The 16,456-nt window shown below is 31.1% G+C and overlaps 1 protein-coding gene across 1 annotated transcript in view; it reads right to left on the bottom strand.

The window, feature by feature from the left end:
* LOC118071468 (lateral signaling target protein 2 homolog) overlaps positions 1 to 16,456 on the bottom strand; it is a 39,113-nt gene that overhangs the window by 7,616 nt on the left and 15,041 nt on the right. Inside the window, exons 3-4 of the mRNA XM_035090641.1 lie at positions 6,754 to 7,229; positions 6,334 to 6,669 (exon numbers count right to left, since the gene is read on the bottom strand). Coding sequence (XP_034946532.1) covers positions 6,334 to 6,669; positions 6,754 to 7,229 — 812 coding nt within the window. The remainder of the gene's footprint in view (positions 1 to 6,333; positions 6,670 to 6,753; positions 7,230 to 16,456) is intronic.

Here is a 16,456-nt window from a genome sequence, read left to right as displayed (position 1 = left end):
TGTGTGACTTTAAGCAGGCCTCTTACTGAATTCGAGTACTCTAGGGAATAAATGACGAACTAAGATATCGTTTCAGTTAAATTTATAAGGTTGTACACTGATAGAAGTATTTCTTTGTATCTAACATAATTTATTAGCAGCTAATAAATATGTTATTTGAAAGAGAAATCGAATGAACATTTGTTAACAATTAAGAAATGATTTATTTAAGTAGATTTATTTAGCTCAATGAATGATTTCTTAGCTGCAAACAAATATTCATTTCTCATCTAAATACTATGATTGGACTCGATGGTAAGGTAGAATGACGGTAAAGCATAATCAAATGTTAGGTTATGTTATGAAATAACTTTTATTTATTGAAAATTTTTAAATAAAAAATAACGGTTTCGTGATGATTAAAATTAATATTTTCTTTTAAACAATAGCTCGATGAACAATTACATTATAATCATTTAATTTCGTGTGAATTTTTAATGGTTTTATAAATATAATAATATCAGACAGCTAAGCAAAGAAGATTTATTATCTACAAATAAATTTTTATTTGTATCAAATAAATGTTGAAAAATAATTTTAATGAATTCATTTAGTCCCACTAAATATATTCTTCTATCAGTGTAATTGAGAAGTTATTGGGTAGTACGAAATTGGGCAAATTTTATTTCATCCTAAAACCAAATTGATAAGGCATAGGTTGGGAATGCCCAATTTACGCTACCCATTTAATTCCCAATAAAGTCTCAATAGGTATTTAAGCATGCCTAAAATAAATTCTACTCTAGACTTATTCATCAGGGTAAATTATTCCCAGTCCTTCTCTTGATGCAGTAATAAGCCAGCTTCATATTATTTGTTTTCGGACAAATGACGGAATTTTAAAGCGTATTGTATAAAAAGCTTAACAAGTTCTTTATTACAATGGAATTTCTATAAGTATAAAAAATAAAACCATCAGAGCATCCTGACAGCAGGGAATAAGCTTGTTGATGCGATAGAAGAGCATTCCATTTTAATATTACGTCGCTTAGAAATTTCAAGAATGCAAGTAATTTCACATCAATTTTATATCCGTATTCAGTCAATTAACCATCGGAGATGAAATTTATTAATAATATTAACTGTTGAAATGAAGCAAAGATTTTATCTGACAGCGGTATTTGCATTAATGTATTTATGTACAGACTATTATCATATATACTTTGAAGTTTATATATTCTGTATGAACATCGTGAAATACATTGGTGTAGAAAATATGTAGCAATTAGTCAACTCGTGAAATCCGTAACAAAAGCATTCCTCGTACGCGCTAACGCGTTGCCAAGAAAATTTATTCCACTTTTGCCTCAATATAATTAGACTTGTTGAATTATTCTGTATGATTTAATTGTTGCTGATGCATTTTACTATTCTCTTAACTTTTACCGTAATCATTTCATTATTTAACTTACTTTTTATTTGTAAAAAAATTATTTATTCTTTTATAATAGTCAGCATGTAGTCCAATCAATATAGGAGGCTTGGCTCCATTTGTGTTGAAAATTTTTTTACAAAGGGCAATTTTTAATTTTCTGATGTCAAAATATCTGTAATGACCTGTAGAAAAAATGTGCCTGAAAACGAAAGTGCGCTGATTTTTTTTTATATGATTTTTTCGCATTTTAGTGGTCCCGTGTATCTAAGCGAGACAGCACTATAGGCGGCACCACGCGCTAGAAAAGGACACAACTATCGGAATGTAAAAATCGTATTTTTGATAAAAAAATTGTAGTTTTCTTGTTCAATATTATTTTATTAATTATTTGATGAACAAAAAAAACCTACAAAATCATCAATTTCTTAAAGTTAGTAATTTTTTTATTTATAAAAATTTGTTTTTTTTTTTTTATTTATGTATAAAAAATTGCTTCATTATAATAAATAATACATTTATTTATTATTTATTTACTTATTTTAGGCAAATAGCCAAGCTTCCTATATTTACTGGACTAATGTGTTAGACAATTATATGTTTAAAAATGTTATTATTTAAAAATTAGTAATAAATAAAAAAAAAGAGGTAAGTTTGTTTTATAATTGTGCATACCTACTTCATCATTCTTTCTAGAATAAAAAACAAAACAAAAAAAAAAAAAAATAAAGTCAATTCCTTGAATGAAAAATGGCTGAAAAGTTTTCATCACAATTTTTAAAATCTGAAATAGGAGAAAAAATACAGACATCTTGAATCTTTTTATTAACTCTTGTCTACTTTCTGTTGGTTTGTTTAAAATAAATATGACCTTACTAATTAATTCATCTTCAAGTCTGATATTCTTTTGTTTCCATCACTTTAGGCATTCTGGTATTTTTTTATCTTTGTCTCCAGCTTTTTTTCTACTCTCCAGGCTATACACGTCGCTTCTTATTACAGAAAAAGCACGACTTTTTTGTCCTTTTGTTTAACTCGTCGCTCTCCAACGTTTAAATACGTCAGACTAAATGAATTCCTCTTTAATTTGCTGGCGGACGTGCGACGGAAAACGTATTTAACGACTAGTCACAGTATTTTACTTATTTATTTTTAATTTTTTTACTATTTTTCATTATTTTTTTATTTTGTTTTAAATCAATTTCAATTAAACATATCATAATATTTCATTTAATTGAATATATTTCTATTTTAATATGCAGATTAATATTTTTAAAGTTTAATTCATAAATCACTTTGTCATATTGACATTTGAATTTTTAGTTTCTGCAAAAATTATCGAATTTTAAACCGAGTCGAAAAATTTGGATGAGTCTTACATTGATTACATTGTTGTAACATCACTTTTATATTGGCTACATTGCTAAAAAATTTTATTTTATATCACTAAGATCATTGTTACATTGAAAATAGAATGAGAAATGTTAAATTAATTAATGGCAATGTTACATAAAACACTTAAAGTGTTTTAAAATAGTATCACCCATTTGATTAACATTTTAGTCACTTTTTAGATACTTGGAAAAGTTTAAAAAATGACTACAATGTTAATCAAATGGGTGACGTCATTTTTAAACACTTGAAGTGTTTAAAATTAAAACACTACGATTTGCAGTAATGTTGCTAACATAGAAGAAGGATTATTCAAAATTTTATGTGTCGTTTTTAAAACATTTTCAAGTGTTTTAAAAACCAGACAACGTTTATCAAATAGGTGACGTCATATTAAAACACTTTTGATGTATAAACTAAAACACTAAGATTTGCAGTGATTAACTACGAGAAATTAGCAATACAAAGAAACGGTGCTGCTTGGGTCTTCATGGTCTAACATCTGAGTGATTGGCAGCTTATAATTTTTCTTCATTCATTTATGATGAATTTTTTTGTGATTATTGTTACCAAAGTCATTTTAGGGAATTTTTGTCCACCGAGAGAAAAATTGGAGATGATTTTTGAATGAAAAGTTATTAAAATAGAATCTTTAAATTTCTAAATACACTGTAAATCTCAGTTTTCCAAAATGCATTATTTTAATGCGGATAAGTGTGTTAAATATAACGTCACCCATTTGATTAACATTGTAGTCACTTTTTACACACTTAGATCTGCGTTAAAAGTGACTACAATGTTAATAATGTAAAAAAATGCATTTTAGAAAACTGGGATTTACAGTGTGTGCTTTGGTAAACCTGATTATTTATTTGAAAATGCCATTTTCTTACACATACTGACTTGGATCAAAACTTTTAGCAAAATGGACAATTTTTTGTCTCTCCGTTTCTTGTTCTGAAAATGCTTGTCTAGTACATCGACAGAGGCTGTTTCAGAGGTTATTATTACCAACGCGCATGAGCACACACCACGATGGGCCTTGGTGGTCAACCAAACGCGATTCCATTACACTTGACTGGGCGTGAAATTGCAAAGCTAGATACTCGCTAGAAGGTCTGGTTGATTCGTCTACATCTGCCAAAGTATGTGTGTATCATTCAGGAGTAAATGTCACTACTGCACAAAATGCCGTAGTGTGAGTAAAGCTAGAATGATAGGAACACGATCGGAAGAGAAATAAAGAGAAAAGAGGACGAGAGGGGAAGCACAAAGGGTGATGTGATGTCCAATAGTTTTCAAGCTGATGCCAATCGTCAATTTTTTTATTTGCTAAACCGGGACGTACTGGCCCGAGTAACCAATTAAATTGTTGAAATTACGGAGTTGTTTATTGAACTGGATAAATGAATTATTGAATACTCGAAATTGGTTGGATATAAATTGATAATTGATGGATAAATATATAAATAAAATAGAAAACTGACCGTTGCATTTTATATGAGTATCAAAACTCATCAAGAGTTGAATTTTTTAACTCTCTCGACTGACAGGATTTCTTTCTTTTTTTTTTTTATAAATTAAAAATAATGAAAGTAATGAGGTAAATTGATAGTCATTTTTATTTTTTCCTGTGAGCTTGTGAGTTTTTTTTAGCGTTAGTTTGAAAAAAATTACATTAAAATGTTGAAAGAAGTGATATATTCCTATGTGATTTGATCATTGATTATTAAACACTTGCATTTTTATTGTATAAATAAATACTCAACAATAAATTACGTAGATGAACAGAAAATTAAATAATTAAAATAAAAAAAAAATAAACTTCGATAGGAGAGACTTATTACTGTTAAAAAATGATTTTTTAATTATTAAAATCAATGTTTTTTGAACTATAAAATAGTTAATAAATATTTTATAATAATAAAAAAGCCTTAATTATAAACACATTAGTGGTTTTATAATGAATAAATCTCATTTTATTGTAAAGAAATATTTTTTTAAGAATTAATAAACCGGCGTTCGCAGCGCCACCTATCCTTACATCAATCAGAACTGTCATATTTATCAATTCACCGATTATAACCTCACTTTTTACCCTATACATATCTTCTATTAATAAAAATATGCATGAAATAAAACCAAAACCTAACCTCATTCGAATGTTATGTCATTTTATATTTAAAAAAACCATGTAATCCACAATAAAATATGAATTATATTAATTACATTGGATTCCTTAATAGTTCAAAAGATTTACTAACTGTTAAAAGATATTCTTCAACAGTTAAGAAACCTCCTTTAATATTACAAATTTCTTCCATCATTGTGATAACTGGGTTTAACCTAATAAAGTCTTTTTATCGTAGTCCTATGTTGGTTTTTAAATATTATTTTTCCCCCAACTTATATTCATTTCAATTAACTGTAAAATGACAACTAGTTTTTCAAGCAACATCATTAATTAATAATACTGTCTGGTCCTACCTACACCACGACTTAATTAAATTAATTCTTTAACATACTTCCGCTAGCTGAGAATGGTTTCAACATTAGCTTATGGAATGGCAAATTTTCCACTCTGCAAGATGCACATCATTATTTGTATTCATTGTTACCAGTTTAGCTGGAATGAAGTTCTGAATGACAAAGACAATGGATCTTACGTTATTAGATAGGACAGGAAGTGATCTTATATAATAATTCAAATGCAATATTGATGAAAATCATAATTTCTTGTAGGATATAAGATTAATCATAAATTCTATTTGAAGAGATGACTCTCAAGGGTCTGTAAAGCAAGTAGAATACCAGAAAGACGATGTTACTTCGTGACTAATTAGCCTCTCCCAATTAGCGTTTAATGAGACCCTTAAAAAGCAAATCCCGGCAAAACAAATGCTACAACTACCTTCACCCTACGTCTATTCGCTTCGTCATCGTCCTTGTAGTCGTCGAACAAGACCCTTCATCTTTTCTCTCTCCCAGCTACGCCTTTATTCTTCATTCAACCCCCCATTATTATTTTTTTTATCCCTTTTTCGCTCTATTGGCAAACTCCGATGGCTATCGGCATCACGACCCTCTCAATTCTACTACTCAATTTCCGCATGCCCAAGCATCTTATGTTCTCTATTATCAATAAAATATCAAATATATATTTTAAATTATTTGCTTCATTGTTATACGGCTTGAGATCTTGGCTTTTGTGTTTATTTAGTGAAGAGAATAGAAATTATTATTATTTTTTTCCATTAATTATCATTTATAAGGTTTAGCAACAGAAGACCCTTCTTTAATCAAAAGAAAATATTCCCGCAAACAGACGATTTTTAGAACGCAGTTGAAAAATTTTTATCAATAAAATTTATTTGGTAACTTAATACTCATATTTTATTGTCTATTGATTGAAGACAATTCATATTTTATGTATGATCATAAAATTATTGGATATTAAAATAAAATTTGATTATTTAAAGAAAAAGTCTTGGAATATATGATAAAATACGAGTAAAACCTGAAAAAATTACCTGTTGCATTTTTTCAAAATCTAGGCAAGGTCGAGGCTGTCGATGAGGTGGTCGATGTCGTTTTCTCGGACTACAAGCGCTAAGTGAATCCATATCAGTATCTACGTAATGATGATGATGATGATGATGATGGTGATGATGATAGAAGTGTGAATGATGTCGAGGTCTTGATCTAGGCCTAGGTGGTGGTCTAGGATCCCTGGTCGAAGCATGAAAGAGTTTTGGAGGTGGCGACAGTGATCTCCCTGGTTTATGAGCATCCACAGGAGGTGATGTACGAAATTGAACCGGTTGTGATATTACACTAGTGCTATTGCTTCCTAAGAGTCCTTGGACCTAAAAGTAATAATGAAAAAAAATTAAGAATGCGAACGAAAAGAAAAAAAGAACATGAATGTTGAGAAATAAGACTCAAGTTACCTCTTCATCACTTGACCCAGACCCAGCAGGTTCTCTGCCAGCTCGACTAACCGGCGCAGAACAAGTGGCTACAATTCCACTAGCTTCTGGGCCGAGTGTTTGTTGTCCCTGTTGTGTTGCTGATGAATGTGTCTGACTACAATGTGATTGTGTGCCGTTTCCACTGCTAACTTGGGACCACTTGCGTTTCTCTGGTGCTGTAGCAGGTCTACAGCCTTGTGAGGCAACTATTTTCGGGCTGTTTATCACTTCTAGCTCTTCCTCAGAGCTATGCTGGTCGTTGTAAGTTGAAAGAAGCAGCTCAGACCCTCGGGATTTACATGTCTGCAATGCAGTCGTTGGAGTAGGTTTTGATTCATCATCCAATTCTTCACTCGACGCACACACGAAGCCAAATACTGCAGGTGGTGCTCCAAAATCTGTATCTGATGGCACTGCTGAGTCAGTTGGAGCTGGACTTGCTGGACTTTCCATGGCTAGAAAAAAAAAATACAGTTAATGGATTAATTGAATTTTTGAAGTAAAACTTCTTTACACACGCTTGACTTGGGGAGTAAACTGGTGAATGCGTGACGAGAGCATTACGTAAAGTGTGATCGGGCAAGACGAACGAAAGTTAAGAGGAAGATATAAGTTAAAGGGATCTATTCAAGATATTTAAGTTCTTCAAAGTATTCAAGTTTATTTAACGGGTATGTTTTTCCCTCGCAGCAAAGTTATTGACTATGTTACATAAATAAAAACGAGCTTTTTTTTATCACATTTAAATCATTGTAAACAAGTAGAAATTAAAGCTCACGATAAAATTCAATTTTTCTTTCGTTCATTAATGATACTTACAAATTTATTATTTTTTACATTACTATGTAATGTAATTATACATATTACGTGGACGAAGTCACGGTAATCAGCTAGCATATACATACATATAGATAAAGAAGTTTTACTTCCGGAATAAAAATAAATGGGTCCAAAAGAAGTCCAATAAAAACCCGATTGAAGTCCAATCTTGACTTAGAAAAATTTGAAGTGCCTAAAACAAGTTTATTACAGGCCTAAATTTCGAAGGAGCCCAATTCAAGCTCAAAAATTATTTTCTAGGCCTAAAACAGACCCAATTGAAGCTTAAAAACTACTTTCTAGGCCTAAAACAGGCCCAACTCAAGCCTAAAAACTACTTTCTAGGCCTAAAACAGGCCCAATTCAAGCCTAAAAATTATTTTCTGTGAGCCTAAAAAATGATTTGGGCTTGAATCAGGCCTCCTTTGGGCACGCCTAAAAACTGATCATTTTTACTCAGGATTCAATCTTGTCGTCTAAAGAACATTCATTTTTTTTAAATATGAAGACCTTTAGGAAGCATCAAAGCTAGAGAACTGGGGATACATTAGTGACTCAATCTGACTTGATAATTGGTCATGATTATTCATTTTATAGCTAGGAAATCGACGATATCATCCTTAAGAATAGTTGCTCTATTTCAAATCTATAATGGATCAGAAAGTGTGGAGTCACTCACTTTAGTTCTAATGGACTTGAGTGCAAACCTCCACGCATTCAATTCAATGCTTTCATTCAAAGTCTCACATAACTGCCATTAGAAAACATTCCAATTCTCTCACTTAAACAAGTGAAAATGTGACAAATCCATTTGCTGCGTTAAAAGCATTTTCGCATTAAAAATATTTTTATGAAATTTTTATGCATCAATTGAGTTTAACTCTGTATTTTCAAGGAAAATAATCGATTCTGATGAATGAAAACTTATTATTGAAGCTTGATATTTGTTCTCACTAAAAACATCCTCAATAATTTTCAACTGAAATCAATTATTATACAAACATTTTATAGTTAAAATCTTGCTTTTTTCAAATCCTTTTATTGAATAATGATAAGTTTTAGGAAATCTTATCCCAAAAAAGGAAAAATTCATCAGTTAAAGAAATCTTCTATTACAGATAAATTCACAAAATAGATTTTCCAACGAAATGATCTTCATCAAAGTACTAAAAAATTCTACTCATCAATCCAGTGAGCAATTATAGACCCTTCAAAAAGTTTTTCAAAGGTACCAATCATTTTTTTTTGCAAATATTGCGTAATTTATTAGTTATAAATTAATTGAGTTATCATGAAATTGACATTCTTAACTAATTCTACACTGAAAAAGGTTCTATATATAGGACCCTTTCACGAAATTCAAGTCACAGCAAAGCTTTGTGAGAAAAAAGTTTAGTTTATGTTGCCATTTTATCCGAACATCAACACTAATTACAGTAACTTGACAACAAATAGTTAAATCAAAAGGAGAGGATAAAAATTAAGCAAAAAAGAGAACATCTAATTTTGTCTGCGTAGAGAAAACGACCAAGTAAATATAAAGATCGAAGTTTTATCAATCGGGTAAGTCGGCTAATTTGCTAATGTACTTTCGCAAGTATCGAAGCCATTCGAAAATTAATTTGCTAATGCGTCAGTTTGGCCATTGAGAAGGAGTATAGAGGTGGTGAAATACAGAGAAGTAGAGAGGCAAATGACATAGAGTAGTGAGAAGAAGATAGCGAAAGAAAGAAAAAAGGATAAAAAGTAGGAAGAAGTAAAGTTAGCTATAAATGAGATTGACGAGTCGAACATCGACTTTTCAATTCGTCTGGAAGGTGCAGTGTGTCCTAAAACGCAAGACATCAATCTCAGAGACACGTGAAATTGTCAGGGGAGAAAGAAATAAAAGAGAAAGATAGAGAAGAACATTTCTTGTGTCGTAGATTCAGTACACAACCGATACCGAACGTGATTGGATTTCCTATTCATATATATCCTAGGCTATTCTGTCTTTCACTGCACTCTCCTCTCGATACCCTTTCTATTTTACATGCTTTGCAAAACCTCAATCTCAACCCCTTCAACAACTTGAATATCGATAAACCAATTTATTTTTATTCCCATTCATTTTCTTCTTTTTTCTTGCAGTCGATAACATATTAAAATATAAGCAATTTCATTCACTACTGTTTTTGAATTTGTTTTTTTTTCATTTTAGATCTTGAATTAAAGTGCATCAAATGCTGATTTGATTCAATCATATTACAAAAATGTCCTTAAATCACAAAATGTCAAGGAGTTCATTTTAAAAATCACTTTTATATTTCAAATTTTGGAAGTGTTTTAAAATAACGTCACCCATTTGATTAACATTGTAGTCACTTTATAGATGCTTGGAAGTGTCTTAAATTAAAACACTACGATTTGCAGTGCACTAATTTTAATTATCAACATTTAGATCAACTTCCTCAACTTCACATCCAATCATACTCTAATGAAATAATTTTTTTAATTGAAATTCTTTCGTGGTAATCATTGAACAATATAACATCAGTTTGCGTTGAAAAATTGATAAAATCTCAGATAGAGTCCAAGATATATATATATATTGTTCTACTGAAGATAATTTTTTCATAACCATTAATAATTTTTATTTCCTATGAAATGTACAATATATTCACATAACTTATTTTTTATCTTCAATTATTACTAACCTTGAAGCTAAAACGGGTATTTTCCAATGTTCATATGAGATATTAAATTATTAATATGATTAAAAAAATAATAAAAATTAAAATAGAATTAATTATTAATCAAAAATTAATTATATAACAAAACCTAAATGTAACAGTCGAGAATATTACTCGTGCATTAAACTAATTAAAAATATTACATTCTCACTTGACAGATATGAGTGAAGAAACAGGACATTAAGGACGAGAAGGGTAGGATGTATCAATGTTGGATGAAACGAGTAAGTACTTGGTTAATATGACAGTTGATTTCTACTAGTGGGCTCTTCTGTCTCACGTAATGCAAACGGTGTTGTCTTGACACTTTCATGTCGTGTAGAGATGTGGTAAGCTCAAGAGACCCTTGAGGAATTGAATATTAATGTGGTTTGACAGGAAAAAATTCGAAAATTGTCAAAATACTCATTTCTTTTAAAACATATATCTTTACAAACCCAAAGATATTTTCACTAAAAAGAAAAAAAAAAAGCCATAAAGGAAATAAAAATCATAATATTACAATAAATTTAGTTCCATTTCAATTTTTAACATCACTGACTTGTATTCTAAGTCAAAAAAAATTTCAAACTCGCTGCCCTTTAATAAAAGAATTTAAAACGCGGGAAATTTGAATTCGTAATTTTTCTGATTTTTAAAAGAATCTTGTTTTAAATTACATACACATTTTTTTCCACTTCTTTGCTAAAAATTTGTTTAAAAATAACTACAAAAATTCAAAATAAACCTGGTTTAATCAAACCAAAGTGATTTTTTAGTTAAATATAACATTAAAGATGATTTTATGATGGTATAATTGGAAACTAATCTAACAGCGCCCTCTATACCCAAGCCTATCCGATAAAAAGTCCAACTTATGTATGCATGAATAGTCAATTAATGAGCGTATTTAAAGCTGATTACATTTCATTGAGTATTTTTTTCTTCAGCGATTCTTTACGACATACGTCTTATAAAAGTACTGTAGACTAGGGCGCAATTCCGTGGACGATATCGTATAATGATAATGAGAGCACAGGCAACGGTTGTACGCTATCCATGGATATAATATGGCAGTAGCATCATTCTATGTACTTATAAAAGCAGGTGCATCCGCATGGCATAAATAAGTGAGCCGTAAAGGACGCGCTGGTTTTTGCGAATGTATACAACACAAGTATCTAGAATAAGTGTGTATGTATATCATCAATGTGTGTATAGATGTCTGCTTATGCTTTTATGTACACAAAAGATACGACACTCTGTTTAGATGTTATATGTATTGCTGCTTACACAGTGTATATGTATTTTAGCTGGATAAATATGGATAGATATCTCTGTGTTTAGTCGTTGCTCGTGTAACTAGCGCCTCTCGCGTCACGTCTCGAGGATAACGGCACTACGTCACAAATTTACGACATGCGCGTATACCCTTTACACCCTATTTTATGTATTTCCCTCTAAGTGTATGCCTCACCTTCGTCATTCGTATTGTTGGGTGCAGTTGTGAGAAATACATGTTCTGTTGCATAAAGATGCACTTCTTAGATCTCTCTTTAAGGTCAAAAACATTCATCTAGACTTTCTAATGCTGTATTTCCTGGGAAAATTATCAAATATCAATAAATCAACGCTCATTTTAAAGCTTATCGGTTCTACTTTTATCATATGTTGATAAAAAAATTTTTGACGAATTTTTTGATTGAAAAAAAAAATTAAATACAATTATGGCAACACTTTGAGGAAATTTATACATTTTATTTTAAACTTATTTTCTTGTGGGGAAGAATTTGTTTGTCTTTATCTAAACTAATTAATCAAAAGATTGATAATATTTCTTTGAAATTCATTATTATAAAATTATTTTGATTATTGTCTACGGAATAATGGAAATTTTCATTTTAAGGATGGGTAAAAGACAAAATCGAAAAATGGACTTATTGTTGTTGATTTTTTTACAATCCAAAAAGAGTTGAGAAGCAATATTGAATGATGAGTTATGAAACTCGAGCTTTTAAGCTCCAGAATGAGCTTTGGTTAATTGGAATCTAATGATTGAAACAGAAAATGCGTCATTTTGAAAATCACTAAAAATTGAAAGAGCCTGCAATTACGACATTAAAAGAAGTGAAAATTAATTTTTCAAATGCAGCAGTGAGGGCAAGAGAGCACGAATAGAAGAGGTGAGTGGGAGGAGAGGAAAGTGAGGGTGAACGGTGTAGTACCGGGTGGAAAATTTATGAGCCGTCACGGCTGCCCTTTCAAATATGGCTTCCTCAGCGTATGCGTCTCGCCGTATCGCCGCCCCTCATTAGGATCCGTTTACTTTGCCAAAAGGGAGAGGAACTGAAGAGAAAGAGGGAAAACATAGCTGGAAGCATAGAGAGGAATGGGCTAGTGGCTGAGGGAAACGGAGAGCCGATAGTAAACGCAGCTGTATAGCCAACGAGGCGAATTACGTAGTAGAAACGGGAGAAACAGTATAATGGAACGTAAACACGAATGCTCGTGTGTGCAAGCCGGATGCAGGTAAATTCCACTGTTTCACGAGGATCCAAGATGATGAGAGAGGTGATGTAAACAGCTAAACAGCTTTAATGTACCCTCTGGAGGTTAGCTGAGTTCTACGGTTTTTTTTCTCGTCGATAAAAAATTTTCCCACAAGTTAACCAAATGAAGCATGAATATACTTCAAGATTGATTAACAGATTTTGAATTTTTTGAATATGATTACTTGTAACAACCTTTGAATGAACTAATCTTGAAACACGAATGCTTTTCGAAATTCCTTTTTTAATAAAAATGATTAAATTTGTAGAAATCTGAGCTTTAATCAATTTTTTATAAAACTTGTCGTACTGAGATAGTAACGATTAGTGCATTGAAGGGAGAGACTCATTACTGTTAAAACTGATTTTTTGATTATTAAAATCACTGCTATTTAGCTATTAATAAATATTTTATAGCAATAAAAAGCGTTATTGTTATTTTATAGCAATTAATAAACCGGCGTTCGCAGCGCCACCTATCCTTACATCAATCAGAACTGTCATATTTATCAATTCACCGATTATAACCTCACTTTTTACCCTATACATATCTTCTATTAATAAAAATATGCATGAAATAAAACCAAAACCTAACCTTATTCGAATTTTATGTTATTTTATAGTAAAAAAAAGTTAAGAAGAATTATTAAGTGTTACAAAATATTTTTTATTTAGTTGGGCACAATGAATTTTGATACAAGCTCTCGAGGGATGACCACCTTAAATTAAAAAATAAAAATAAAATTTAAAGATTATTGACTAAAGGATGTTAATACATGGCTTCTTCAGGAGATCACGTGATTTTTCACTGTAACTTTAATATCGATTTCACATTAATTTAATATCAATAAAATATCACGTGATCGCCATAAAAGCCCATGTATGGTAATTAACTTAACTAATTGTCAATATCTCAAAAAATTGCTTTTGAAAAAATTAGAACCCAATCAAACTAATGTTAGCTATTATTTGTTTGTAACATTCTCTCAATTGATAATTTTCTTGTCTCTAGGTTTAAAAGAGTTCTTAAATTGTAAGTGAATTTGGACATTAAAGATCAAGCTTATCTTTATGCAACAATTTTCTTAAAATCTTTATTTATTCATTTGGAGCTTTGTTTAAATGTTGAAACATTTTCTATTCGATTTTATTTATTTTTTTTTTCAACCCTAAAGTGAATATTAGGTATTTAAATAATCCAAGAAGCTTTTCCATCTACATCCTATTTCGTAAAAATAAGAACAAAAATCCAGCAAAAAAAAATGTTAGTAGTTTGGTACAATGCACCACAGAATAGAAATAGGTAGTGAAAAACGTACGAAATTACGGTAATCTTGACAGTGAACCATAGCTATATAAATTTTTCTTTTCCCATCTCTCCGGTGTTTTTGTCTTTTTTCTTTTTCTTTTGATATTTCTTCTTCTCGTAACGTTAATACTCAACATGTACTCCAGCACGTGCGTGCGCAGACATGATGGCCTCCAGGCAGACTAGGATAAGCAACACGGAATATTGTGATGCATGAACAAATTGAGAGAGGGTGGAAAAAATCTCTTGCGGGTAAAATAGTCAGGAACTTTTTTCCCTTACATTTCTATAGGGAATTGCAGACATTTAGCACCAAGAATCACGAATGCCATGAATGTAGTCATTTATTTAATGAAGAAATAGAGATAAATCTCAAGATGCACTTTTAGAGTAACTTTTAAGTGAGATAAAATAAACCTAAATATGGAATCTTATGCAAACACGGAAAGAAGTTGAGATCTTTCTGTAAGGAGAGCTCAATAGATTTACCTTAGAAAGCAACTTATCATGAGGAAGTTACAGTAATCAAGATAAATGGACAGGAGGTTGAGCGTTTTACGTTAGGATGTGACCTCTTGCGTTTTCTGAACGAACTCATCTTCAGAGAGAAAAAGAACCGAGGTCAAGGGAGTCAAAAGTGCGTAAATTACGTCATTTGACTTAAATTCAAAACCATTGAATAAAACTAGATAAAATTTATCATTCGATTCTGAAGCACTGAAATAAAATGGGGTTGGCAAGGTGAGTGCATCCATTTATGCTGTTGTTAAATCTTCAGAAGAAAGTCTATTAACAGGATTTATTCCCGAAAAAATTCGACAAGTTACTTGAAAAATTTTTAATTCATGATTTTCTTGGCAATTTATACTATAAAATCTTCTTCTTATCAAAATTTGATGGTTCTAATTCAACTCTTAGTTCCTTATATAACAGATAACGAAACAATTCTATCAAAGTTTCGTTGACAATTAGATCATCCTAAATAATTAATTAATTATTAACAAGAAAACAAAGACGTAAGGATTTAACAATGAGTAAGTGGCAGAGCTTTCCAAAGCCCTATGACTCATTGCTTCCTGATCATTACCTTCGAATTCATCAGCATTTGAAGTTAGATAAAGCTTTAGGATCATTACTGACGACATTTAGGTGCAATAAAAAATTTATCACAAGTAAAAAATTGGATCAAAAAAATTACAAATTACGAAAATGAGCAAAAGCTCATTAACTTTTGCGGGATGGATGTGACCAATGGCTCACTTAAGAGCATTCAAGAATAAATTAAGGATATCTAGGACATTGAGGATACGGAAGGAATGCAAAATTGGCATAGAAATCAAAATGAGAACAGAAAGCCTCTTCCGACCCTTTTGAATGCTCCCTCTCTCATGCTCTGCTTCGTGACCCAGCCATCAGCTGATCGATACACGTCACCCGCACATACAATTCGTTCTGAAAACATCGACATAGCTTTCGTTGTTTTATCATCCAAATACTGCGTCTGACTAAAGTGCGTTACGCATCACTACAGTTTGTTTTTACTGATTTACCGTACTGACTTATCCTGGACTACAAGTAACCCAGGAAGTCAGAGCCTTCAAAGGACCATTCACCACTCTTTCAATGACTCTACTCCTACATCTCCCAAATTTCCACCCTTCAAATAGAAATTACTGGAATAAAATTTTTTAAAACCTCTAGAACAATGAAGAACGAAAATTCTCCACTACCAACTTCACACGAGTATTTCTCGAGAACTAATTATCAAAAAAGCTCTTAAAACCCCAGTTTAGAATCGCCAAGAGTATGATTTAAAAAAGCGAATGGAAAATTTTGGATCAAAATTCTTTAAAGTGTGTTAAAAATGGCCTCAAAGTTAAAATACATATTATATTTTTGAACTAGCTTATACCCACGTCTTCGTCTGCGTAGTTACTCTTCGACTGGCATAAAAAATAAAATATCCTTCATTTATAACAATTATACTTGTTATATAAATAATTAAGACTAAGATCCAACAATAAAATTCAAATTTTTCGAAGTCATAAACAAAAATTTAAGCATCAACTACATATTTTCCTTCTAAACCCAATCTAACCGTTCGCGGCATAATTCAGACTAATCGAACGATTTGTGATGGAAAACATTCGATTCCTATCAGTAGATTCTATTCCTTATTTTTTATAATTGATACAGTCGTTATAAATACAATTCCAAGTAAAACAGTCTTATTCTGACCGTGAACAACATTATTTATTGGGATTATTAAAATTAAATAATTTCATTTTGACTGT

This window comes from Chelonus insularis, unplaced genomic scaffold (genome assembly GCF_013357705.1).
Source record: "Chelonus insularis isolate UGA/USDA-ARS -01 unplaced genomic scaffold, ASM1335770v1 contig_85_pilon, whole genome shotgun sequence".
In the NCBI taxonomy this organism is placed as follows: domain Eukaryota; kingdom Metazoa; phylum Arthropoda; class Insecta; order Hymenoptera; family Braconidae; genus Chelonus; species Chelonus insularis.
The sequence above is the reverse complement of the archived record's forward strand: the minus strand, read 5'-3'. Positions and strand labels throughout refer to the sequence as shown.